We start from the raw sequence: 27594 nt of genomic DNA, 5'->3' as shown, positions 1-27594 counted from the left end.
TTGTGATCCACTGGTAGATCGAGGGGTGTCCGTGGTAGATCGCGGGACCCTTCCCACCACCTAAATGTTGACTTCCCCAAAAAAGCTCAACAACTTTGGTAGATCACTGCCAGTTTTTTATATAGTGGGAGTAGATCTCAGTCTCTTGAAAGTTGGACATGCCTGATCTAGATCATAGCTAAGGAGGGAAAGGTTAACCCCCTACATGCTGTCATCCTAGTGAAAAATAACCCATGCTCCTACGTTTACAATTATGATTATTAAACTCATTTTAGCTTCTAAAGACACATTTCTAATGACACAGTATAACTGTGCTACAAGTACAAATGGTCTCTCATGCCAGAGAAATTTATTTTGGAAACAAATAATTCAAAAGTTATATTCACTAGAAATTCCATCCTCCCTCCCCCCCCAAAAAAAGAAAGAAAAAGAAATATTGAACACCAAGAAGAAATGACAGTTATCTTCATTATCCCCTTTCCAGAGAAATCTGGGTGGCTAGATTCCACTGCTGGAGTCAAGGGGGCTGAGAGGCTGAGCTAGCCAGACCTTTGTTCTGCTTTAGCAAGCCATTAAAAATATATACTCAAGTTCTGAAGCACAATCCATAGAGAATTAAAGCGGGGGGAGCAGTATTGGTCAGAAATGAGAGGCATTTTTCTTCAAGAAATATATCGCTACTATTCAACAAAGTGGATTTTTTAAATAAAAAGAACCATTATGAATCCAACTTCTTTCTAGGCCAAGAAAACACACATCCATTTTAGCAATGTGATTCATGCAAAAAGACCTTCACAAGCAGCTTAAGCAATTGGCACCCCGACAATTATGTAGACAAATGTGGGCACTATGGCAAAGGGTGAATTTGCAAAGCTGGTTTCTCAGAAAGCTTCCTGGAAACAGTGGGAACTGGTTGGCTACATTGCCATTAAACCATAGCTTAAAATTGAACTATGGTTTAACATGACATGTAAAGTACCTCCGTGTTTGAGCACGCATCTTCAGATACCTTGCCCTCCTAGTCAGCAGCAGACCGTTTGAGAAGGATGGTGGTAGGAAAGATAGGATGCTGTCCTTCCACGGAAATGAGGTGGAGAAAAAGGAGCAAGGGACAGCCTCTCTTAGAGTTCTGCAAATCAGAAAGAGCATCTCACTACCACCAGTTCCGACAAACTTTACAGCTCTGGCTCTGAATGCCAAATTAGGGACTTGGGAAGGAGGGTCCACACATACCAAAATAAAAGTATATGCTCATTTTAAAATGCAATAATTTGAGATTTAATGTTCAGTGGGAAATGGTAAAATAACTATTGCAATTAATTAGAGGGTAAGATGGTTATTTTAGTCATATTAAGCTTCCATTCATATGCTGCAGCAGAACTTTGAATTAGTTAAATTACCGTTGTAAAATGGCATATTAAAAGTGAGACATGTTATTTGAAATAAAACAGGAATGTACACATAAAATCAAAGAGCCTGAAATTATTTATCTTTGATTCAAACCTTTTTTTTATTAAAGTATGAATGCCTTTACATTGCAGAATAGTTTACATACATTGGAAAGCAATAAGCATATTATTTTCAAGAGGTGCAAGTCCTCCTCAGTATGTTCCCATGATCAATCTACATGCTGTGACACTGATCGCACACGCAGACACACATACACACACTCACACAAACATACAAAGTATACATATTCACACACAATGGAACAGACCGCTAGAGCTATCTGCTTTGATTAGCTTTCTTTTAAGGCTTCTGTAAGGTGCCCTCGTGCCCCTAACATTACCACGATTTATGAACAAGACTATATGTATAAAGGAGCAGCATTATCTGCAACCTATTAATCAGCACTTGGCCTTTAAACATTATTTTTTTAAAAAAAGAAACAAATAAACAACTTTCTCAAGTTATGAACCCTTTAATCTGTGACCAGAAAAGGGTTCTGGAAATATTAGTATGAGGTTTTGAATCACAACATATAATCTGCTTCCAAACCTGATCCCTTTCCACTGTAAGACACCCTGTGATCAAACTGGACATAAGAAATGATACCCAAGGAAGTGGGGGTAATATGGACATAGCTGCTGGCAAGACTGCTGTGTATAAGGTTCTCATACCATGCCAGAACTGAGGGAAAGCATGTGAGGCAGCTTAACTATTAACTATCCAGGATCTTTAATTTGAAGCTATTTATATACTGCTTAATTACCAAAGTTTATCATTAATTACCAAATTACAATCTCTCACAATCTTCAGCAGTGGTTCGATCGTCTCAGGCACTCAAAAACAGTTCACAATCAGGTCCCCCAGCTCCCCAAACTGCCTTCTGGTATCCCTGCAAGTTTGTATTTAAAAACTATAGGGCTAAAGTGGAAAATGAGTGGCTGCAGGTACATTAAAAAGGTAAAATAAAATAAAATATAGCATATGATTATAGTGTGTAAATATAAGCATCTTTGAATATTCAAACTGTGAAATGTGAGTTTATGTAGATTTTCAGGCTGCTAATCTAAAAGACTGCAGGTAGCTACTTCAATCTGGAGACGGTCAACAGGATTAGCAGTAGGCCACCAAATTGTATTTTCTTCTCTAGAAATGGATCCCATTTGCAACTGTATTAAGACTCTAGCAACAAATCCTAGAGGATTCTATCATGAGAATTGTTCACTTGTTTCAACAAGCAAACTGAAATAATTTATTATCTTTATGAGACGAGCCTGAACTGTGAGGGCCAAAATGGGGCTGGAAGCTGTGGTTGAAGGTAAAATGGAAACACAAGTAAAAATGTTTTGTCACATTTTTAAAACAGCAGCAGCAGATTTCAATGTGGTGCAGTTACTATAAAGATGCATATATTTTAGGGAATTTACTGAATTGCTTCTTTATTTTGAAAAGCTGATCAGTCACATGTTGGGCGCCCATCACTCCCACATTGAACTGTTGCTTATTCATCTATATGCTTCTATTCCCAGGGCCATTTTCTGCTTTTGCTTAACCAGTAATGAGTTCAAGTCAGCCGTCGTCAGATTCCAATTCTTGAGACATTTCTTCAGATGAGCTATTCCTGTGGATCCGTCCATCGCTCTTCATGCTATGGAAAGTCTTCTTAAAGGCCTCCATCATGGCATGAGCCAACTTCTTGGCCTCTAACTTGCTCTCGCACTCTACGGCATGGCAGTCCATTTGGTAGGACAAATCATCATTGATCTCCCGATAAACCCAAGCAAAAATGTTTGGGCTGACATTGTGGTCGGCAGTGCAGTAAGCAATACGTGCAACTTGAAAGGTATCCATGTGGACAGTGGCCTCTCCTTTGCGGTCCAGATGATGAAGCCAAACTTGGAAGGGGCGGATTTCCAGAAGGGCATTAGCTGAGAAGATGTCCTCTCTAGCAAGCGTGTGCTTCTTCCACAACTCAATGACTGGTTTCTCCGTGCAACCTGACAAAAACTGCATCCCTGTTGTGGAAACTTTACCCAAATATGTAACCTAAGAAAAGGAAAAGAAAGGAAAAGAAAGTTTGTCAGCGGAAGTCTTTGGAATTTCAATTTCAACATGTTGTGATCTTTACACAGAACACCATTAGCATCACTTGAAAACTGTAGACCTATCTCAGCTCAAGCAATTTTTAGCTTGGGATTTTCAAAGTCTAGGTGACGTTGAATTAGAACTACTGAATTCACAGTACATCCAAATATTGAATCGCCTGACACTTCTATTAAAAAGCTGAAGATTCAGCTACTGAGTACACCCATGTTAGTTTTGCAATGATAAAAATGTGCCTATTTTGTCTTCCAATTAGACTTATGTATGTATCACACAAGAATACAAATATCTGAAGCAGCATTTTCAAGTCTGAACTTATATCTGCCTATCTTCCAATGATTGCTTCTAAATGTAGAAGTACAACAGAAGATAAGCACTCTCTTTCTACTAGCTCTCAAATTTTATTCCTGTAATAGTGCTAAAATAATACATTCCAAGTGAACTGGTGTAACACAGTGAGTTAATTATACAATGTTGTGCATGTTTAATCGGAAGCAAGGCTCAATGAGTTCAAGAGGGCTTGCACTTACTTGGGAAGTGTTTTAGGACTGCAGCCTAAGACATGCTTAGTTAGGCATTATGCTTGAACAGGGAATCCTAATCAAAGTATGAGGCACTGAGTGGGAAGGTTTGAAGATAGTCAAACACACATAGAGACCCCCTTCAAAGCTTCTCACTCAACGTGGGAAGGTCAGAGCAAGCAGGAATGGCATACACAGCTCTATGTTTCCTATTCATGCTGGTATTCTGTGTTCAGAGGTAATGCCTAAACAAGCTACAAAGAGCTGCAAATCTGAACGCTCGTGGTTCGGTTCTTGTTTCTACCACCAGGCAGAAACCCATTAGGCGGGTCTCTGGCAAACTGCTCTCTTTCAACAATACAGTGGTACCTCGGGTTACATAGGCTTCAGGTTACATACGCTTCAGGTTACAAACTCCGCTAACCCAGAAATAGTGCTTCAGGTTAAGAACTTTGCTTCAGGATGAGAACAGAAATCATGCTCCGGCAGTGCGGCAGCAGCAGGAGGCCCCATTAGCTTAAGTGGTGCTTCAGGTTAAGAACAGTCTCAGGTTGAGAACAGACCTCCGGAATGAATTAAGTACTTAACCCGAGGTACCACTGTATGGGGATAATACTCATCCACTTCACAGAGTTGTTATAAAAACCACAGAATGATGTTAAAAGTGCTCTACAGATGCTAATAATTATTATTATGTACATTGTGTTGTCTTTTTCAACATCTCAAATTAAAATATGATCCGTAAAAATAACCAGATGGGCAGGGTAGAAATAAATTATTCTCACTACTACTACTACTACTACTACTACTACTACTACTACAACGGCCCAGTTCACAACTCTAAAATATATAGTTTGGATCTAGTTAGTTACAAAGTCGACCTAAGCAATTGCTTTAGGGTACCAGAATCTTAGGGGAAGCAGTGAAGTAGCAGTAGATGTTGCATATGACAGAATTCACTGGGAGTTTTGAAAGCTAAGTGGAAAGGAAATAGAGCCATAGCTAGTGCTGGAGGAGAGAGAGTCAAAAAGGGTGAAAGAGAATGGTATAGATAGAACAGGATCTGGGCACAGAGATACATGCATGGCCAAGAGTTCTGCTTCATCTCTGGAAGAGGTTTGTGCTGGTGGGAAGCGGTTGGCATCATTTACCTATCCAGTCTTGGCCAAATTTTGAAATCGTGTTCTTTAACAATGAGTTACAAATAACATTTTTGTGCAAAGTGAGGGTGACAAAAAGCTATTTAAGTCTAACATTGTGCCTCCAAATACGATTTGCCAGGCCATATAGCTTTGAACCAAACATGACACTATAATTGTGCAAGTACAGTTAATGTGTTTTTTTGGGTTAAGTAAAAAGCAGCCTTTGTGATGTTGGAGTAGTTTTAGGATCATTAGGGGAGAGGAGGGGGATTTTTCTGTCCCTGAAAAAATCCCCTGAAATGCAAACAACATTTTTGGAGAAGCTATTTTTGTCAGACCACAGCAGAAGCAGAAAGAGGCTACTATATTAAACATGTGCTCATTAATTGCATTCATGTAATTAGCATAATGTTTTGTTTGGTCCATAGATGTACTGCTACTCTTTTTTATGGGGTCTACTCTTTCCACATCCCAAGCAACTAACTGCTGTAAGAGTTCACTATAAATTTTCCTTTTCTATTTTTTGGCTTTAAAAAGTTCCTCATTATAAAAATAGCTTTGAACAGCAATGTGTTTACATTGTGCAAAATCATTAAATACTAATGTAACATACAAGGACTCATGAAAACAACTCTCAGAGTTTCTGCGGGAGTTGTTCGTGTCACACTCAGAGACCCAAATAATTAAGAATAAGCTTACAAAATATTATTGGAAATCCATCCTGGTTCATTCCCTCTCCGCCAAAATGCAAGGAAATCACAAAATGAAAAGCCTATAACATCACACCTATAAGCATCTTACATTTGGGGCAACACAGGGAATTGCAACAGCTAAAATTGTTGACAAGGCTCTGGATCTTTAGTTCCTATCGCTACTCTAATCAATTAAGCTTCCATAGCCTTATGGTGTTACTAAGAGTTCAAGCGGTTCCCTTACTGTTCCCTCTGAACAGTCTCACAGATGCTGAAGTTGTTGTAGGTTTTTGAATCTATAGTTTAGAAAATAAGATAAATCTATAAACTGCCATGTTTGTAACCTTCAGCTTATTCTCTGCAGAGCCAATCCAATACATTTCATTCTTGCACGAGTTACCCAAAAGAGGTTTGATACTACAAACAGCAGTATGCATTGGAAGCCTTCTCTGAAGTCCATGACAATTGTTGACCATGGAGGACTCAGCCCTCAGAGGCAAGGCCAGATTAAGGTGGTGGGGCCCGCTGGTCCAATTGCCAAAATAAGGCAGCTTCTCCCCAAAAGGAGCACATGAAATACAGTACCACAGAATTAGTCTTGAGGTATCTTAACAGACTAAAATATTTATTAAGGCATAAGGTTTTGTGGGCTACAAAAAAAAATTACTTTTGAGACTGAAGAGTTTAAAAATTCTGAAACATAAACAAGAAACATTTTGGCTATCTTATGCAGCATACGGCTCTTACACTGAACATAAAGGTAAAGGTAAAGGGACCCCTGACCATTAGGTCCAGTCATGGTCGACTCTGGGGTTGCAGCGCTCATCTCGCTTTATTGGCCGAGGGAGCCGGCGTACAGCTTCCGGGTCATCTGGCCAGGATGACTAAGCCGCTTCTGGCAAACCAGAGCTGCGCACGGAAACGCCGTTTACCTTCCCACCGGAGCGGTACCTATTTATCTACTTGCACTTGGCGTGCTTTCGAACTGCTAGGTGGGCAGGAACAGGGACCGAGCAACGGGAGCTCACCCCATCACGGGGATTCGAACCACCAACCTTCTGATTGGCAAGTCCTAGGCTCTGTGGTTTAACCCACAGCACCACCCCGCGTCCCATACACTGAACATAGTGGGACTTAATTCTGAGTAAGCATACAAGGGGTGGCACGACACAGATTGAGTACATAAGAAATTACAAGTTGCAAACGTTTGCATGTTACCACAGATTTTTCTCATTTCTGTAACATCAGAAATATTGATCTTCCAGTGAAATTGAAAGGGAGCAGTAGGTTCAAAAGTGAAATAATTTCTTCACACAGCACATCATGTGGTGCTGGCCACTGGCTTGCACACCCTTTTAAACGTGTTTAAGCAAAGCAGGGTTTGAGACCCAAAGCCCTTTCCTGTTGTAGCCTCCACAACTTCAGGTGATTTAGAGGGAGACTGTCTCTGAACCTGGAGGTTCTCTATACAGTTCTGGCTATAGACTTGTATATTCCATATACAGTCATGCCTTGGAAGTCGAACAGAATCCGTCCTGGAAGTCCATTCGACTTGCAAAACATTCAGAAACCAAGGTGTGGTTCCTGCAGCCAATCGGAAGCCGCGTCGGATGTTCAGGTTCCAAAGAGCATTCACAAACCGGAACACACACTCCCGGGTTTGTAGTGTTTGGGAGCCAAAACGTCCGATTCACAAGGCGTTCGGGATCCAAGGTACGACTGTACAAGCTTTCCATCTCCAGGTTTGGATGACGTCTACCTTTGATTATACTGAAGGAAGAGAGAAGAACAACAGAACAGGGGTTTTGGCCTCATACCCTGTGTATAAGCTTCTTGATGCGTCTGGTGACATTGTGGAAAGCAGGATAATGGACTAGATGACCTTTGGATTGATCCAGCCTGGTTACTCTTATATTCAAAGGAACTCCCCCATCACCACTATTTAAAATAAAATATTTGTTTTTATTTATGGTTTGCCAATTTTTTACTAACCCAACCTCATTGCTTCAAGAACCCAAGCAAACTCCACTGTCCTGAAGTAGCAATATTTTTATTTTGTATACTATACAACAGACAGAAAAATAAAGCTTTTTTACCCCACTTGTCATTGTTATTTTGTACACAAACACAAACCTTAATATGTGAAGTCTATCCCCGTTCAGATTGCACTTAGTCAAATGAGAGGCACATTACCTCTGTAAAGGGAAGTTCAGTACTGCTTGCAAGAAGGCATTCAAACAGATCCATGCTGCTCTCTGACTGCATGCACCTGTTCCCAAGAGCAGGTGTTGGTCTATGTTTACCTGCAACTGGAAGCCATTTTGAACCCATGTGGACAGAACCTTCCAAAATTTCACTGATTTCTATGTTTTATTTTGTTTTCCAAGCAGTGCCAAGTATGAGGCTGCTAGCATTTTATAAGCCACCATTGCTGATTTCTGTAATGCTTTGTTCTTACAACTCATGAATTTCATATAGCGAGGGAATACTTTTTTAAAAGCACAAAACACATAAAATATCCATGTGTTATACATATATTCTATCAACACACCATAAAATAATATTGAGAGCTGCGTTTTAGCAAGATTAATTCTTCAAAACCAGTAAAAACGACAGAAACCTGCACAATTTAATAGTCACCAGGTAGAAGAATCATCCGAAGTGTATGATATCGATTTCCCCAACACCCACAGGTGTTTGGTTCAGTACGACAAGCAATTCCACAAGGCAATCCATTTGCGGGTAAGCTATATATATATATAAAATCAGAGCCCTTGCAATACACTTTGCTGCCAGAGAAGAAGGAAAATAAGTTGTTTCCCTTCTCCATCCCACATACCATAACCACTCAGTCTGGTAGCTGAATCTGCTTTCGCTTTGGGTAACCAGATAGCACCCTCATCCACACTCAAATGCAGCATATGAGCTGGGGAGCATAGGGCAGATTGCATGGCACAAACAGCTCTGCTTTCCAACACCTTGCCATCAGTGACTTCCCGCTCCTCCTGACCCCTGCTCCCTCCAACAAATGCTGCAATGCAGACATGATGGCTGTGTGTGTCACATGAGCCAAGCAAGACAGGGCATGCCAGCTGGAGTGGGTGGCCTGTGCTGGATGCATCTGCCTGCCCACTCAGCCAAGATTTCTCCTCTGCAACAGTGCTGATTGCGATGCATTGGGAGAAAACTCGCTGAGCCAGCTAGCACAAGCCAGCAACAAGCCATTAGTGTTGATGCTGGGGCAGCAGCTCAAGAGAATGGGAATATCTAGATGATCCCATTGCTGCCCTCCCCAGCGATCTCTCTGCCTAATGGTACTGTTGGAACCACAAGTCATAATTCAACGGAGTAGGATAGTCAGTAGAGGGTGGCAATGGTGGACTGCTTTGTTTTGTATCACACTTCTCAGAAAGAGATCCAGTATAAAGTCCTAGTCACCAGCCTTGGTGTACAACCAATGTCAATTTCATGTGGGCGAACAGCCAAACCTCTCACTGACTTCTTTGAGACTCTGAGAGATTATTTGTCTGTTATACCATCTCTTAGTAGGTTTAGTAGATGTTAGGTGTCATATTATAGGAAACTGACGGGGCACACCTAAACAGCATTTTATTAAATTTCAGTAATAAAGAGCTTTTTATTATCTCACTATTCTCCGCATATAAAAATATTGCTTTATCCTGTAGTAGTTTGAGATCTCCATATAGTTTTTCAAAGGGTGTGTAAAAAGAAGGCATCCCACGCAACTTTCCTGGCATACTAAAGTTGTCTATATTCTTTCTGCCCTTTCTCCTGTCAAATGGGATTTTCTATCCAAGTCTTTTCCCTACTGGCAAGCTTCTACAATGATCTCAAACACAGCTGCACTTTCAACTATTAATAGTTATTAGGTGCATGTGACTATGCTAACCTTTAGGGAAAAAGCAAAATCCATGTCAAGGAAGATTTCATTTCTCATGTAAACCTTGTAACAGAGTATGAATATTTGACTCAAGGTGCAATCTGCAAAAAGACTGCAGTATCTAGAGCTTTTGTTGTTCTTTTCCAGCAGGACTGGTGAAAAGGCTATTTGGCTTACAGAGACTTAGGGTAGAATTTCAACCTAAATGAAATTAATGAGAATTTGCTATTAATTTAAACAATAACATGATTTATGCATCAAAATCAACCTGTTTGCAATACGTTTGACAAACAGAGGATGACCATAACTCACACTACAATACCTATGTACCATCTCAGTGGCCTCCTTTTTGCATTACTCATGTGAAAAGGCAAAGGGTGTGGAAAGGGACTGTGAAGCTGCACCCTTGGCCCTACCACCACTCATACACAGGTCAGAACTTGGGGGGCAGAGGGGGCTCATAGGCAAAGGCCTACAATTTTGAGGGTGCCTACCCCAAGTCCCACTGGGAGAGGCGAAGGGGGATCCTTTGGTAAAGCTTATTACTCATGCATGGCTCTCCACCCTCGCTGCCCCACCCCACCATCTGAGAAGGAGGGAAAGCCTTTGAGCAGATTGCATGACTGAGTTCCAGGCTGTGGGAAGCCTACATCTGTAGGCCTTCCTGCTTTTGTCATCCATGCTAATATGTGGACAACAGAGGCAGAGGCAGTCACACACCATTGGGGATGAAGGCAGAGGTATAGCCCAGAAGATGCATTCTATGTGCTTTGCATGTCCATGCAAGTAATATGTGAAGAGTTTGTGGCTTCATGTGGTTTTGCTTCCACACTGCTGAGCTCTCAGCAGAACATAACTAAGAGATGCTAGAAGACAGACCTGTCTGTGAATCATGCCTCTTTATTCTAATCTTTGACAGAGAGTCTCTTGTGTGTCCCCAAAATGCCACAGATACCTTTTCAGAAGCTGTGACTAGGCTTTAGGCACACCTAATAATAATAATAATAATAATAATAATAATAATAATAATAGTAATAATAATAATAATAATAATAATAATAATAATAATAATAATTTATTTAAACCCCACCCATCTGGCTGGGTTTCCCCAGCCACTCTGGGCAGCTTCCAACAGAATATTAAAATACAATAAATATTAAAAGCTTCCCTAAACAGGGCTGCCTTCAGATGCCTCCTAAAAGTCTTCTAAAAGTCCTAAGAGAAGCCTGCCTTGCTGACCACTCTATTGGCCTCTAACCACAATATAAGACTTTCCTTTTTGAGCAGGATTTTGGTGAAATGGTTTCAAGTTCTTGAAAGCTGTCTTAAGTGTTTTCTCTGCTGCTTTTAGACTATTGCTTTAAACTCTGCTTTTCTGTAGTTTTTAATTCCCACGGTACCCAGTTAGTCTTTCCTACAGTTCCGATTAAAATTTTAAATAATCTGGCCCATAGACCCTCCTGTTCTGTATGCAGCTGCCACAGATTCCACCTGTTTGTGCCAGTGGTTTCCACCTATTATTTGCAACACCTGCATAACTTTTTCCATGAAATCATCAGTTTAAAAAACCCCCAAACAAAACTCCCAAAGGCAATCACTACATATAGGCTCGATCTAGACACATCAAAGAAGCGTTTAAAGTGTTGTAAATTTAAACAGGGAAAATAGTTAGAGAAAGACAGGACTCCATTTCGCCATCTGGTGGCACAATGTTATATCGCAATACAACACATATAAATCGCTTTTTCATTACCAGTGTAGCTGAGTCCATAGAAAGAGGCGCTGAACCACTAGTCTCTTGTGAGTAACAGAGACTTAATGCACACACTAAGGGTCAAACTGGATGCAACAGCAGGAGATCCAGTATTTTCATTTCCCCAGGCTTTATAATAAAAAAATAGCAATTAGAATATTTTAATAGAGGGCAAATCTGATCAGGATCACAGTGTTGGGGTAAAAAGCTAGCCCTTTGTTCTCCAGTTTCCCTATGAAAAGCACTTTCCCAAAGCTGATATTTGCCAGTGGAGGAAGATGTTCCTGCTGTAGGGAAAATAATAATAATAATAATAATAATAATAATAATAATAATAATAATAATAATAATAATAATACCCCACCCTCCCCGGTCAGAGCCGGGCTCAGGGTGGCTAATACCAGTAAAATTACAATAAAAACATAATAGGGGAAAAAATTAAAATACAGGTTAAAATGCAATTTAAAATGCAGCCTCATTTTTTAAAAAATAGCAGATTGGGGAACAATTTCCACTGTGGAAATAGCAGGGAGTGGAAGGTTTAACCCCTTCCTGATTAAATTCATCTCCCAGCAGCTGTTCAGGTGTTAAAAACAGAAGGATATCTGATATAGCTCTTCCATGTCACCTTGAGAGACTTAAATGAATCACAATGCACAAGGGACTCTGGATTGAAACAAATGCATTTTTAGTTCAACTGAACAGTTTCATAATCTATACTTCTTTTTAGTACCCCTGCTTGCTACTTGACTTTCATTTTGTCTATGTTATTTAGGCAAAACAGTTTTAGGTTATTTTCAGTAGCTTCTAGTTTTTAACAATGTCAGAAGTGTGAATTCATTAGCCTACTGCAAGATTAATGGATGGTTGACTTTTTTTTTACATTACCCAGTTCAATGTGGCTCGCCCTATAATCATTTGGGGGCAGAATTAAAATGTGGAACAAAAATATATAATTTATTTAGCCAAACATTTGTTTATTCTACTCCTCTAAACATTGGTTGCCTTTGCAGACTAATTAGCTAAGCTGTCATTAGAGGAAATAATGCTCACTTTGGACCAAGACGAGATTCAGAAATAGCAATCACCAAGAGAAGGGCTTATTACATTACACTAGAGTAGCTGGGGAACGACGTAGCTCAGTGGTGGAGCACAGGCTTTGCATTAAAACGACCACAGCTTCAAATCTAGGCATTTTCAGATAGGGCTGGGAAAGACCCTGGAGAGTAGTTAATACTGAGCTAGATAGATCAATAGTCTGACTTGGTATAGGGTACATTTGTATGCTTCAGTGAGTCTGGAACAAATAGCTCCCTGGCAGGGCACCTGCTGTGCCTGCAGAAGGTCTCAGCATCTCCAGGTAGGGCTGGAAAAAACACTCCTGTCTAAAACCCTGGAGAGCTGCTACCAGCCTGTACACACAACAATGAGCTAGATGGACCTATTGTCTGATTCAGTATAAGACAGCTTCCTATGTGCTTTCATAGTCACACTTACACTGGAACTTAATCTGTACTACGCCATTATTTTGTATGATTGCACAAGGCCAAATTACTAATACAGAGCTTCTGAATGCAAGGTTTCGGTGAAGAGTGGGCCGATGGGGAACTGAGGGGTCGCTGTGCAGTGCATCAGAGATCTCAGACAGAGAGGAACCTCAGAAAAGGCTTTCCAGCAATATTAGAGTTCTGCGAGACCACAGAAAGGCAAGAGGATACTTGGCATGGAATGGGGGAGATGATCCCTTAGCACTCCCTCTGCATGCCAGAGGCCTCCAGACAAGTAATAGGTGCAATCTATGTTGCACATGAGGGACGCAGGTGGTGCTGTGGGTTAAACCACAGAGCCTAGGACTTGCCGATCAGAAGGTCAGTGGTTCGAATCCCCGCAACCCATTGCTCCCATTGCTCGGTCCCTGCTCCTGCCAACCTAGCAGTTCAAAAGCACATCAAAGTTCAAGTAGATAAATAGGTACTGCTCTGGCGGGAAGGTAAACAGCGTTTCCATGTGCTGCTCTGGTTCGCCAGAAGTGGCTTAGTCATGCTGGCCACATGACCCGGAAGCTGTACGCCGGCTCCCTCGGCCAATAAAGCGAGATGAGCATCGCAACCCCAGAGTCGGTCACGACTGGACCTAATGGTCAGGGGTCCCTTTACCTTTACCTATGTTGCACATACCTGCCCCATAAATTTTCAGAATAAACATGCAACTTCAAGGAAAGTAGTGGTACCTGTGGCCAGTACAGATTCTGGTAGGAGCATAATTTGCCTCATTTGTACATCATAATACATGCTTTCATTCTGTGTTCCCAAAAGCATACATACAAGTGCACTAAAACTTCTCTCTGAAAATCTAATGAACTTCACATTTAAAAAAGAAATGTGTAAAAATATGTTCGAAATTAGGAGGGGGGGACAATGACAACAAAGTAACACAGCCTGCTTTTAACAGTACCAATGACATCACATAATGCATCGGAAGTGGGTTACCAAGGAGATATGGTTCAGTCTAGCAAGCAATTCTGAACACCTTCTTCATGGTTCAATGAGAGTTGACAGCATTCAGTGTTTGGAGTGCTTTTTTAAAAAAGAAAGAAAGAAAGAAAGAAAATGACATGAATTGGGGAAATGGCCTAATTTAAATTATTTTCCTATATGTCTAGAAGCTGAAATCTTATTCAAGTCAAAGGTTTTAGCTGATCCTTGATATTTTAACATGGTAAAATGCTACCAATTCATGTACTATTTAATTTCATGTTGCTGCTTTGAGGCCATTCTGTTGTAATTGGGTATTTTACTATTTGTTGTAGAGAGGACAAAACCAGACATACACAATGCTAGACACACTGGGTTTTTTAAAGACATGAATGGGCAGAAGGTAGAATATGTACCACAGCTGGACTATGAGCCACTGTCTGCTGAGTTACTTAGTGAAAATAGGAGGCTGCCTTATAAAGAAGCTCAATATTGTCTCCAATTCTACACCAACTAGCAGTGGCTCACCAGAGGACGTTCCCAGCACTACTTGAAGATGCTGGACCCTGGACCTGAGGCTCGCTGCATGCAAAGCACTGACTTTTAGCCCTTCCTTTAGTGCCTGCTGGTTGTGGAATTCTTGCAAAGTGTTTTAAGAATACAAGTATCATTTTGGATCAAAACTCCTTGCAGAATCAGGATCACTTACTACACATTGGAAGAAGAAATAGAAAATACTAGAGCATGTGCTGGCAGCTCAGCTCCAGAGGTTTCTGGAGGAGACTGATTATCTAGATCCATTTCAATCTGGTTCTAGGCCTGGTTATGGGACAGAGATAGCTTTGGTCACCTTGGTGGATGACTTAACGCCAAGAACTGGACAGGTGGGAGTGTGTTCCTGCTGGTTCTGCTGGTTCTGCTGGGTTCTGGTGGCTTTCAATACCATTGCCTATGGTATCCTTCCAGGCCACCTTGCTGGGACAGGACTTGGAGGCACTGTTTTACAGTGGTTCCATTCTTTCCTGGAGAAGCAAATTCAGAAGATGGTGCTGGGGACGACAACTCCTGTTCAATGCCTTGGTCACTGGCTTGCAGAGTCCCTTAGGGTTTACAAACCTGATATTTGGGGGAGGCCCTTCTCCTCCCTTGGAGGTTTTTCAGCAGAGGTTGAATGGCCATCTGTCATGGATGCTTTAGTTGAGATTCCTGCATTGCAGGGCGTTGGACTAGATTACCCTCAAGGTCTCTACATTCTATTATTCTTTATAGAAGCTGCTAGAGCAATGGCATTAATGGAAGCAATATGCTGTGGTGCAGTAACAAGTGTCGTTAAAACAACACAGCAATTAAAACATGAGACTCGGATAAAGAGGTCAGGGGAATACCTGTTCAAACAGATGTGTCTTCAAGAGCTAACAGAATACCAACACAGCAGGGAATGTATCACATTCAGTGCCATCACTGAAAAAGCCCACCTCCATGTCAGCAGCCTTATCTCACGGGAAGGAGGACAGGATACAAATTGAATAGGGAGGCAAACCAAGAAATAAACATATTCACTCATAGTTTGGGCCCAGCTCTTTGTCATAGGTACTGTGTCACAGTTCTTAGAAGAAAATTTAAATGAATGCAACTTTAATTTCAGGTTCAACATGGAGATGTAAGTTGACAAAAAACACTTAAAGGGGTTAAGGAGATTAAACTTCTTTCCCTTTCTGACAGCCAAATTAATTCCTACTGCTTTCATTGTGGCTTGGTCATTATTACTAATTTTGCTTGGACTGGGGTCACAAGGTTAGCTCCCACACATTTGATTCTGACACCTAGAAGTTGAAACTCAGGCTTCCAGGTTTAATTTATTGCTTTAATATGTATATGTGAATGCTTACATTTGTCTTTTCAGTTGCTTAGAGTGCCTTGCCAAATGGGTAAACTATAAATTGTTGAAACAAATCAAATTTGGTTCCCAGCTGACACAAAGCTTAATTAAGTACACGTAGCTTATTTGCTCACATGCAGCCCTTGTTATTTCCCCTTCCTATCTCCTCCACTGCTGAAGCGTAGATTGTAAGCTCCTCATGGCAGGGACCCATCTTTTTGATTTTCTTACTCCGTGAATCACTAATTGCATTGCCAGTATTAAAGGATTTGGCTGCTTTAACACAATATAGTACAAGAAACCCACAGTGCTCCTGTTCCCTCTCCACTCCCAGCTTTGCACTGGCATTCAGTTCTACACTCAACTGTTATACTGGACTGGACGATTGTAATTGAAGAACAGCAATAATAGGTTTTGTATCTCTTTTAGCAGAATCTATGTGAACACAAACCTATAATAAATAGCTACATCATAAACTTAAAAAAAATGGATCTATTGACAAAGTGTTTGAACTAGAAATTATGTGCAGAAGGAGTCTTCAGCTGGTGTGCTGTGTCTGGAGCTAAGATGGAGCGCATCAGTGGCACCACCTCTGCTTTGTTAAAGGAAAGAGGGAGGGAGGGAGGCAGAGGGAGAGGGATGCTCAAAACTGATCTTTAGTTCCTGATTGCTGTTTTTAAATTTTCATAGGTTCAATCTACCTTGCTCTGGGCAAGTCAGTTGAAGACCTTGGGAACTTTTACTAAAATGTATGCAGTCAAAGAGTGACTGTAAGACAGATGACTTACACATTTCTTTGTCCATTGTGGAATGTATCTGCACTGTAACTGCAATGCAGCTGCAGCTTTTAGCCAGCCTGTGCCTACTTTTATTGCTGGGCTGAACTGGTTTTGTTCATGTCAATATGTTCTGATCTGCCTGGACTGGCTTGATCAAACAGTTGCAACCACAGAATTTCAAGTGGTTGCAACAAATTCTAATTCCAGAACTCCGTCACTGCTGGGTTTTGGTTGTCTGTAGTTACCCAGCTGGCTCACCCCATACAACCCTCCCATATCTCTAGGACATGTTGGTTTATAAATGAAGACTTTGAAAGTGGACTTCGAGGTAACTTCATTTTTCTTGACTTGTAGTGATTAACATTCAGTGTGACACTATTCTGCACATCAAGCAAGCACTTATGAAACGTTCAATGAAATAATAAGAATAGCTGGTATATGTGCATCGCTTGAACATGTGCATCTCTCTACACAGTGAGAATAAGAGCTGCTTATTTATTGGGTAGCAAAGTCCCTTGCTTCCCACAGGCAGTAATTATTTGTTGTCAATTCAGCTTTTTTTCATAACTGTGCAACACATTCAAACTTGATTTTAGTTCCTGTTGCAAGTTCTTGAAATTACTGTAGTTTTAATCTACTGCTTTCTTTAACCATATCATATTTTACAGTCTTGCAGTAATTGCATATGGATGAAAGTCTATCCACTTTGCATATAAAGTACTGTAGCAAAGAAAGAAAGTGAGCCATATTGCCTGAAATTCCAGATCCAGTGTATTAATAATCATCTGCAGTAGTGTCACAAGGTCTGAAGACAGTAAAACAGTAAAACCAAGCACTTTGGAAAGTTTTATGCTGTGTAAGGCAAGCCCACTGGTCTCTGGTTTCTTTGAAACTATATTGAAGCCCAGCACCTAAGCAATTTTTCTAAGGCAGCTGGTGAGATCTCCAGCATAAGACATTAATTGTATCAGCTCAAGTCTTTTCCGCCCTCATTTATCTGAATCATGAGCTTAACACAATTCCAGTGAGATTTTTTAAACAAAATATTTATTTTATTCTCAGATTTGGATGAGAAAGAGGTGGAGGCACTGCCACTCGAAAAGATACAAGAAAACAAACTCAAAAGAGGAAACAACTCCTATCTTATAAACAGAGGAAGGCAAAGTGATTACTTTACTCAAGGAGTTATCTGGATATGCACTTCCGCAGCCTAGGCAAAGGGATTTTGGAGACTGCTGGTGAAATAAGTAGCATACTCATCGTGCAAGTTCTGCATCATCTTTTTAAAAACGGGACACAACTACTGCAGATCAACACTTATATGTGCACATTGGTAATGAGATTTGTTGCACAAATGCAGATGTGTTTTAAATAATGGCAAGCGATTCTCCAACAATGAATCAGGTGCCTAGATTGTTTTTCTTAGTCCCATCACATCCTCTCCCCAGCTTGTTATTCCACTTATTTTTCAACTTATACTACCAAACACAATTAAGCGTTCAAACACCCCCTCTGTATCCAGAATACACATTACTACTTTGCACTGATATACAGCAAGGAAGCCCAGCCCCTCTCTTCATTTTGCTCTTGTCAAATGGCACCAGCACATAATTTGCCATGTCAGCCAGGCTCCTGATGTGTGAAGACTGTAGATATTGTGGCTGTCAGTGATGAAGTCTGAAGTGATTTATTTCTGAGGCATTAAGAGGGTGGCGCGGGAGACAAAGGCACTTTATAAAAATGACACCTCAGTAATACAAAGGTATTCTCCTTTTGTCTCTGTTGCCAAATTTGTCTAGCTTTGAGTCAAAACAAAGGGCTGCTACTCTCACAGCACATAAATGACTCAACTTGTGACACCCACAACATCCTCTTGGTACTTTGCATGCTGAACGATGTCAGGAAGGATCAACAAATTTGTGAAACATTTTCAGTCCATAGACTTTTGGGAAACAACACTAATGACAAGAAAATAATGCTGAGAAAGAGAACACATACAAACCAAGAAGTATAATCAGCTCATTTCCCCTTACGTTAATGTGAACAAAGATACCAGAAATAATCACACATTAAAACTTCAGTAGGTAGATTTCTAAAATGCAGAACTGTGTGTGATCTTTATAATAAGAAAGGAAATAATCATCTAAATTTCATTCCGCACCTTCCTGATTTCATTCCTTTAAACTTTCACCTGAAGGTACAAAGCATCCTGATTCACATGTTAAATTAAAATACTATATTCCCCAATATTTTTGTTGGGACTTCATGTGCTCAAAAGAATGGAGATATTTGGGGAAAGAACTTGATCATCGAGTTGACATTGAGTTTATCTTAGAACCAGCAATATTGCACCACACAGGCAAGCTGTACATTAGAAACCCAGCTTCAGTTTGTAATATATTGAGGGGGTGGGGGCAATTTACATACAGTGTGCCAGACCCAGGAAATCCTGCTGGAATCCTTTGATGATAGAGAAGTGAAGCAACATACCCCTCCTGCTGCCTTTCCATCTCTTTTCAAACCCTCCCACAGTCCCAACAGCTTCCATCATGATGGTTGCCGCCTCATCACAAAACAGCAGGTTCCATATTTGAAGCAATAGGAAAGCTTAATTTAATACTAGGAACCTGGCCTGTGAAAGCAGCATATGTTCTGCACTACAGAAGATTTTAGGAACATTACAGGACAGGGTAGAGAAGCCTAGGCAGCAAGTTGTACCTTTGTGCAAAACCATCTTTCTACAGGGAACAGAAAATGGTATTTATGAGCAACGACCTGCAGTACGTGATCTCAGAATACGGTTCAGCCGAGGCCTCATCTTTGGCCTTCTAACTTCACCCCCAGGACCTTTGGTGGTTGGTGCCCCTGGGGACTTGTAGGGCAGAAGGCAGGGAGACCAGTGCCAACTAATTCTAGTTGTATCCCCATCCTCCTCCATGCTGTGTTCTACAAAAGCAACACTGAGACTTTCTGATTTCACCCTAATGGACCAGCCTCAATTGCCCCAAACACCTCTCACGCAAATATTTTACAAAGTAAAGGGCGGTCATGTCATAGTTAAAACACAGGATAAATGGAGCAAATGGAGCTGCTTATTATTTTTAAGTAACATAACTCAGGAAAGAAGAAATGGATTCATTATCTTATGGGTTTAACAAAATCTGAACCATCTGGAAAAACAGCTAACTGTCCCAGTTCCTGTGTTTTGCTACTAATAGTGCATTTAGTCCAATTCAATTGTTCACACCAATTAAGAGAGAAATTATGAGAGTTTCCTGTGTTAAGGTTTGAAACAGAATGAACTACAAAAGAACACCAAGCTCACCCCTAAAATAGAAGGGCTGACCAGGAAAATATATTCATCTTTAATCTGTTCCAGAGATAACAATACCTAGCACAGCTGTACGTCTATGGAACCGGGTCATCTGTTATAGTAACATTCCCACAGCATAAGTCAGGACTCTGCCATTCAGATTTAATCATCCTCTCTAACACCACAGCATGTTCTGAACACTCTTTTCATACTCAAATAAACTAATCTCTGTGGTATTGTGGAGGTCACTAGCTTTACAAGAGACTGAAAACTCATTTTCATGTTTTGTCTGATCCCAATTTCAACTGCAGGGAAGTTCACCGGTCGATTCTGCATCTGATCAACACTACATGCATCAAGAGTTATGGAAGCAAACATATTAGAGATTTTGGACATAGAGGAAAATTAATAACATACATCACATGTGCATATATTAAAGATTTCACACAACCAGATTCATTAAGTTGATACTTGGCTTACGAGGGGGTGGGGATGGTGATCTTTATTTCTTGGATTTTAGTCAAAAACAAACCAACTGAAGTTTAGAGCTGGATTGTGCTGGCCAATCAAAGAAATTTGAGGGCATCTGTACCATTGATACATGAGAAAGACAAGGTGCAAGGATTCACATTACATGTTACAAACACAGAATGATTTCTTTTAAGGTTTCCCATGCCTGACCATTAGATAAACATTAGAAGAAGAAGAAGAAGAGTTTGGATTTGATATCCCGCCTTTCACTCCCCTTCAGGAGTCTCAAAGCGGCTAACATTCTCCTTTCCCTTCCTCCCCCACAACAAACACTCTGTGAGGTGAGTGGGGCTGAGAGACTTCACAGAAGTGTGACTGGCCCAAGGTCACCCAGCAGCTGCATGTGGAGGAGCGGAGACACGAACCCGGTTTCCCAGATTACGTGACTACCGCTCTTAACCACTACACCACACTGGCTCATTATAATGATCAGCTTTGTTTATTACTATGATAATAGCTTCCAGCAAATTATGACCATTTTATAGAAGATCTATGATAGCAGGGAAAATAAAAGAAAGCTCAAAACTTTCTGCATTGATTTAGAACTAAAGTGAAATGCAGCTCTACAAATTATGAGTGCACACATTAATTTAAGCATCTCCCTTATTATACCTATTTGCTCCATATAATATTTGCTCCATATAATATAACTGGGGTCATGTACCACCTATAGATCATTTTCATAATATTTTCCTTTAAGGCATTACATGCCGTAAATTTAATACCAGTGTTCCACAACCATTCCCAGTCAGCGAACATGATGTTATGACCAATATATTGTGCCCACTTAATCATAGCTGATTTAACTGTTTCATCTTGTGTATTCCATTTCAGCAGCAAATTATACATTCTTGACAAATTCTTAGTATTGGGTTCTAACAGTTCAAGAATAATTGAACTGTTATTCTAGGTACTTTAATGCAGAGTTCACATTAAAAACCCCACAAAACAACAAATACACTTTTTTTGGCCCACCTCAGTAAGAATAGATTGGATTTAGCTAGCCCTAATAATCTGCACAGCATTTTCCTGCATAAATATTCTGGGCATAATGCCTTGGCATTTCAAATGAACTTCTGTAGGAGATGTTCCCATTAGATGGTGCCTTATGTTTTCATTTTGCTGTTCCAAAGTGTAAAGGCCAAGAAACTGGACAGTAATTACATGACAAACAACACTCATTTGAAATTCATTATTGCAAACAGCTTAGGCAGATCACTCTAGAATGATTAGTCATTACAGAATTTTTATAGCTGTAAAACTATTCAGTATTAACCTTCATACATTAAGGGGGAAACAAACACTTGCAGCAACTTCTATATAAGAAATACAGTGGTGCCCCGCAAGACGAATGCCTCGCAAGACGAAAAACTTGCTGGACGAAAGGGTTTTTCGGTTTTGCGTTGCTTCGCTAGACGAATTTCCCTATGGGCTTGCTTCGCAAGACGAAAACGTCTTGCGCTTTTTTCTTAAAGCCGCTTGAAGAGGTGCAGTTGCGATGGACCGTGCTTCGCAAGACGAAAAACATCGCAAGACGAAAAGACTCGCGGAACGAATTATTTTCGTCTTGCGAGGCACCACTGTAGACTAAAAATGGGCTGCTCCTATCAGTGGCCTCTGCCACTAATGCCATAATGGTATCAGTGATGTCATGCTGTGATGTCATAACAGCACAGCGAAAGGATGGTATAGGAACACTGGCAATTTCTATGAACAGTAAAAATGTCCTGCTTTGAACATTAAAAGGAACTGAACTCAACTGCGTGTAAAAAAACAACATTCAGTTGTACAGATATTAAATGTTTCAAATTGCAGGCCACTGGATTTGGCTCTTTTCAATACTAAGATATGTTTGGAACAAAGGTTTTGGAAAAGACAGGAATTCAATCTACTGAAGCATAACTCTCTGCATTTATTTTAGTCTGTTGTCATGTGGACTGTTAATAAACTCTCTGGCAAATGATTAGGAAATGGTAGTTTTAGCTTCTTTGATATTCCACATGTTCTGCAGAAGAACATAATAGTTTTGATTCAGATCCTTGCCACAAAAGACAACGCAATGTCTTTTTCACTTCACCATGATTCCTGGAGAATTACTTCGCATAATGTACTGGCTATAGCAGCCAAGTTTACACATTCAAACTAATTAAATCAAAGCTTCAAAATGCTTAAATCAGGTTTGGCGGAGCTGCACTTTTTATCCAATACAGGGCAGTGGAAGAAAAGAAATAGCAAAACCAACTGTTTAGTCACAATGGCTAGAAAATTAGAGTCAACAAGGCACCATGAAATCAGCCAATTACTTCAAAGAGTAGCCAGTTTGGCTACTAAAGGTGTAACTTATTGACTCAATTGGTTCTTTAGGTCACTAACAACAAAAGGTTGACATTGCCCATATGGAATTTACATTTTCATGCATGATTAGAAATGGCTTCCTCCTCATCTTTAAAATAATATGCCTACTCTGTTATCACAACCACAGAAGAGCAATCAAATCAAGTCTCTTTGATAACACAGGATTTCTTCTCCATTATTAGCAGAAGGTAATAGTCACTACTGAATATTTCAGTTATGTTAGCAATTAATTTTACATTCCAGTCATTAAGTACATTTATAGCTAGTTAAATATACTTATTGTTTTTTGGTAGATGATTTGACCATGTGGTCCTCATCAGGTTCCAATTCAATGAAAGAAAATCTATTTAGAAAGAAACCGGTACAGTAATGGTACTTAGAATTTATATAGAATTCAAAGCATTTTACATATATTATATCCATCTCAGTAAACCTTTCAATAGCAGTACAAAGTGTACAAACATTATAGAGCTGAAAGTATTTGGTTCACTTCAAGAGAAATTAGCAAAATTTGAAAATCATGCTTAGGCAAAACCTACAGGAATGAATTAAATGCATGATTTATTTTTAAAAGGGGAAATGTTTGACTGATAAATAGCAATCAAACTTTTAACTAAGCAAACTTTAAACAAGTTTTTAAATGTGCAAACTTACATAGCTGAACGGCATTATTAACGGCATAAGTAAGATGACCTAAATTATATGAAAAATATAAGAAACTCAAGAAGCTGGCTGCAATTCTGTGAAACATCCAGCATATTGCCAGCTCAGGTTACATCTGAAATATGTCATATTCTATGCTTCACTTAACTGGGTCATTTCTAAAAGGAGATCTGTACTGGGCCACCAGTGGCTTCTAGGCAGAAAGCAAAGGAAACAATTACCACTTTAACCTCTGGCACAAAAGACAGACAGTAACAATCTAAGTCAGTTGATTCAATCGTGATGTATGTTTTTTGCAGCAGCCCCACAACTTTTAATGGAGGGGTCTTTTTTGGAACCCAGTTCCTTCCATCTTTCGCTGCAGCTGCAGAATTTCTGTGGTTCCAGAAAAGCTAAAGGAAAACTTACTAAAACAGGAAGCTCAGGACACTACATGCATTTTAAAGTTAGAAAACAGAAATCGTAAAATATTGCCCACAACCATGATTCGAGGATTCTACATACAAAGAAAACAACTCTGAGGTGTGTCCAATGGCGGCTTTGCCTAAGTGGAAAGTGCTCCTAGTCTCACAAGTTGGAGAACCTGGTTTTTGCTGCTTTTCCCTACCATCTTCAGCCCCACCATATCTCCCCCCCAAAACTGTTGCCAATGGCTGGGAGACCCCTGGAACAGAATGGGATTTGGAGCAGAGGAGTGCAGCAAACAGCAGCAACAGGAACACAGGTGCTATAGCAAAAAAGAAAAAGGGTGTCTCAACCTCTGTGATCAGAAGCACTTTTTGCTAGGCAAAGCCACAATCTGTCCAACATTATGGGCTGAAAAACCAAAGAACATGGATGGCTTTTTCTTTCATATAATATATAGAGTAGAGGTTGTAATGCCATATGGCAAAGAATAAGCTGAGCCAAGATAAATAACTTTTGCTTGTCATTAACAAAGTTGAAGCTCAGCTGTAACAGCTGCATCATAACGTATCTCTAAAAGGGGGTGTCAAAATCTTGTTCAATTGGCTTCTGAAGCATTCCGGCATGATAAAAGCCTAGTGAAGAACACTGTTGATCATAAAAAGGCTCTCTTTCTTCAGATGAGTCAGGCAGTGTTTTTGACCTTTATGGTGAGTTATCTTTCAAGGACTGTGGAAGGAGAATACTTTTGTATCCAACAGATGAGTTATCAGGCTATAGATCTCAAAATATATACAGCTTTAAAAACAGCCAGAGCATTTCATAGTATAGTAGTGAATCTCACATGCTTAGTATAAGTAAGGAATATGTAGCTGCTGTAGGCCAGGCATAAATACCATTTCCACAGCTGGAATAAAGCAAAGGGGATTTCATTTTGAAAGATGCTTCATGTGATATGAGCCAGGTTCAAGTTTAAGGCTTGCCCAATATTTAAAATCTTTTCACTCACATATGCTCAAAATCTGCCTCTGATGAAGATTTGTATACTATCCATCGCTACATATGTTAACTATTTTGAATCTGTTAAGTGAAGGTCTTGCAGTTCTACAATTACCAGCTATGTCCCCCCACCTTGATTTAACATGCTCTCTGCCTAAAAAGAACAGAGAGATTTGTGGAACCTTTGTGGACTACATAAAATATCCACAAAATGTTAACCTGAGGGATAGATAGATAGATGATAGATAGATAGATAGATAGATAGATAGATAGATAGATAGATGATAGATATTATACCTACAAATTATAGCACTGAACCTCTTGATGTCTTGTGGTTCAGCTGTTTCATGTCACAGTCTCCCTTTGTAGGATGGCCTGTTTATCACAATTTGTTTGTTTGTTTTAATATTGCCATATGTGTGTTATTTGTTTGCACAGATACAAGCCTATTTGTCACAAATAGAATGCAGAAGAGCCTGGTTGGCAGATAATGGCATACATCACACTGGAAAATGGGCAGGTAAATAACTTGAAGTTTTGGATTACATTATTCGGTTCTGTAGTATTGCCCATCACTTTACTTGTTTCTCTGCTGTGTGATCTGTTGTTGTGGAACTCTTTGGGGGGGTGAGAGAGGGAGAGAGAGAGGTATCTTTAAGCAACTACAGGCCTGCCATTCAAGGTATGTGAAAGGGAAATGTCAATGCCCAGGATGGGCTACAAATGCCTGATACACACACATACCTGCAGCTCAGGATAACCCTTCATGCATCTGGTAACATCGACTGTAGTCCACAAAAACTTGTCCATAACAAATGTGTTAGCCTTTAAGGTACCAGAAGAGTGCTGCCTTTGCTACAAGAAACTGCTATCCCTTTTGAAACGTCAGATCATGCACCATATGGCTTTGCTCTAATACACCTACCAAAAGATGCTTCCTAGCAGGAGTTTAACTCTCAGCTCTTCCAGTTATTACAAAATCATTATCCTGAAATAGCACTGAAGATTGTCTTTCAAGTCCATAATGGCCACATTAGAGTCCTGCTGGATCAAACTAAAAGTTCACCTAGCCCAGCATCCTGTTTTCCACTGTTGCCAATGGGAAGCCAACAAGAAGGACAGGAAGGATGCTCCCGTGGTTCCTTTCATTTCCTGTGTATTACATGTTCACTTTCATCTGCCCATTGCCCTGTTTACTACAGAGCAGAAGGCGTAGATTTTGATTTTCACACACACACAAAAAAAGCGTGTCTTCCTGGTGAAAGACTGGGTCATTTTCAAATTCTGACTTCACTAGAAGGTGTTTCCCATGTACACCACCTACCCAACAGATAAGTGAAACAGGGTCTGAAGCTTCTTTGGTTTCTCTCTGTCTTGCTCCACTGCTATTTCTCTCTCTTCTCCTTGTCATAATTTGGCCTGGTGACAAGGGAAGAGGGCTTTGGAGAAGCAGGGGGCCCTTGGCAGGGTCCTGATGATGAGCTCTCTCTCCCCTGCCAATCAGAGTGGGGGAGGGGAGCCCAGCTGTGGTGGTCCAAACAGCAGTTGTCATTGCTGCTGTGGTAGTGGCAGCCACTGCCCTCCACCATGCTTCTGTGCATGCTTCATCAGTGGATGGATGGTGGTCCTTCTGAATGGGAGCTAAGGTCAGTTCCCATCCAAAGCGGGTGCAATGCACAGGCTCATAGATTTATCACCCTACCTGCTTGACAGAGCTACGAAATAATAAATTTCATAAATCTAGGGGCTAGGGCATTACATTTTTGGTAACAAAACAGCAGATGTCCACAATGTTTATATTGGGCTTGCTTAATATTTAATGGGAACTGCTATGAGAAATTTGGCGAGAAACGAGCATACATACAAATATAAGACATCAAGGCTGTTGAACTTAATTGCCTCTACCTCCTTTATCCAGAAATTGATTTTATATGAACAGTGCTTTATGACCTCTAGACTCCAAAGAGAAGCCATTTCTTAGCTGTGCCCTATGAATACAGGTTTTGCACACACAAGTATTTTGTTGTGGAACTTTTCAGTTTAACTCGTAATGCAAAGACACCAAAGCCATCCATCAACTGGGCAAAAAAAGGGCAAAATATCATTTGATTGATGGCATTAGCTGTCAACAACAATTATACTATGAGCTAAAATAAATTTTGTAATGAAAAAGCTGTTGTAAATAATTTGATCCATAGAGTCTAATGGATGATACATGGCAGCATTGCATTACTGTTTAATCATTTGTGGGCCAAAATGAAGCGTGGTGTAAATCTTGATTAGAACTATTCAACAGAACAGAGTGTATGCCTTCCATCTAAATCCTGGCTTCTGTCAAACTAAACTTTGGGGGAAAGGGAACAGATTTATATATGGGTCGAACTTATGTGTGTTACATTCCCCACATGGAGTGATTCTACAGCAACAGATGTGGAAGGAATGCATGCACTGATGGAATTGTGCATTTTCCTAATTGCACGGGAACTAAAAAAGGATGAACTACAGCTGATAGTACCCCTACAAAATCCTAATTAATGGGATCATACTGGCGTGGAAATAATAATGAAACAATATGGAATTCACTTCTCTCTTTAGCACTTCACATCTAAATAACAATACTGGACATAAAATTTGGGGA

The 27594-nt window shown here is 40.2% G+C and overlaps 1 protein-coding gene across 1 annotated transcript in view; it reads right to left on the bottom strand.

The window, feature by feature from the left end:
- Positions 1-1482: 1482 nt before the first annotated feature.
- PID1 (phosphotyrosine interaction domain containing 1) overlaps positions 1483-27594 on the bottom strand; it is an 89855-nt gene continuing 63743 nt past the window's right edge. The window contains exon 3 of the mRNA XM_081190679.1: positions 1483-3492. Coding sequence (XP_081046805.1) covers positions 3016-3492 — 477 coding nt within the window. The 3' untranslated portion in view covers positions 1483-3015. The remainder of the gene's footprint in view (positions 3493-27594) is intronic.

The sequence above is a fragment of the Podarcis bocagei genome, assembly GCF_964188305.1.
Source record: "Podarcis bocagei genome assembly, chromosome: 4".
Taxonomy (NCBI): Eukaryota; Metazoa; Chordata; class Lepidosauria; order Squamata; family Lacertidae; genus Podarcis; species Podarcis bocagei.
This window is presented reverse-complemented; position numbering and strand designations above follow the sequence as displayed.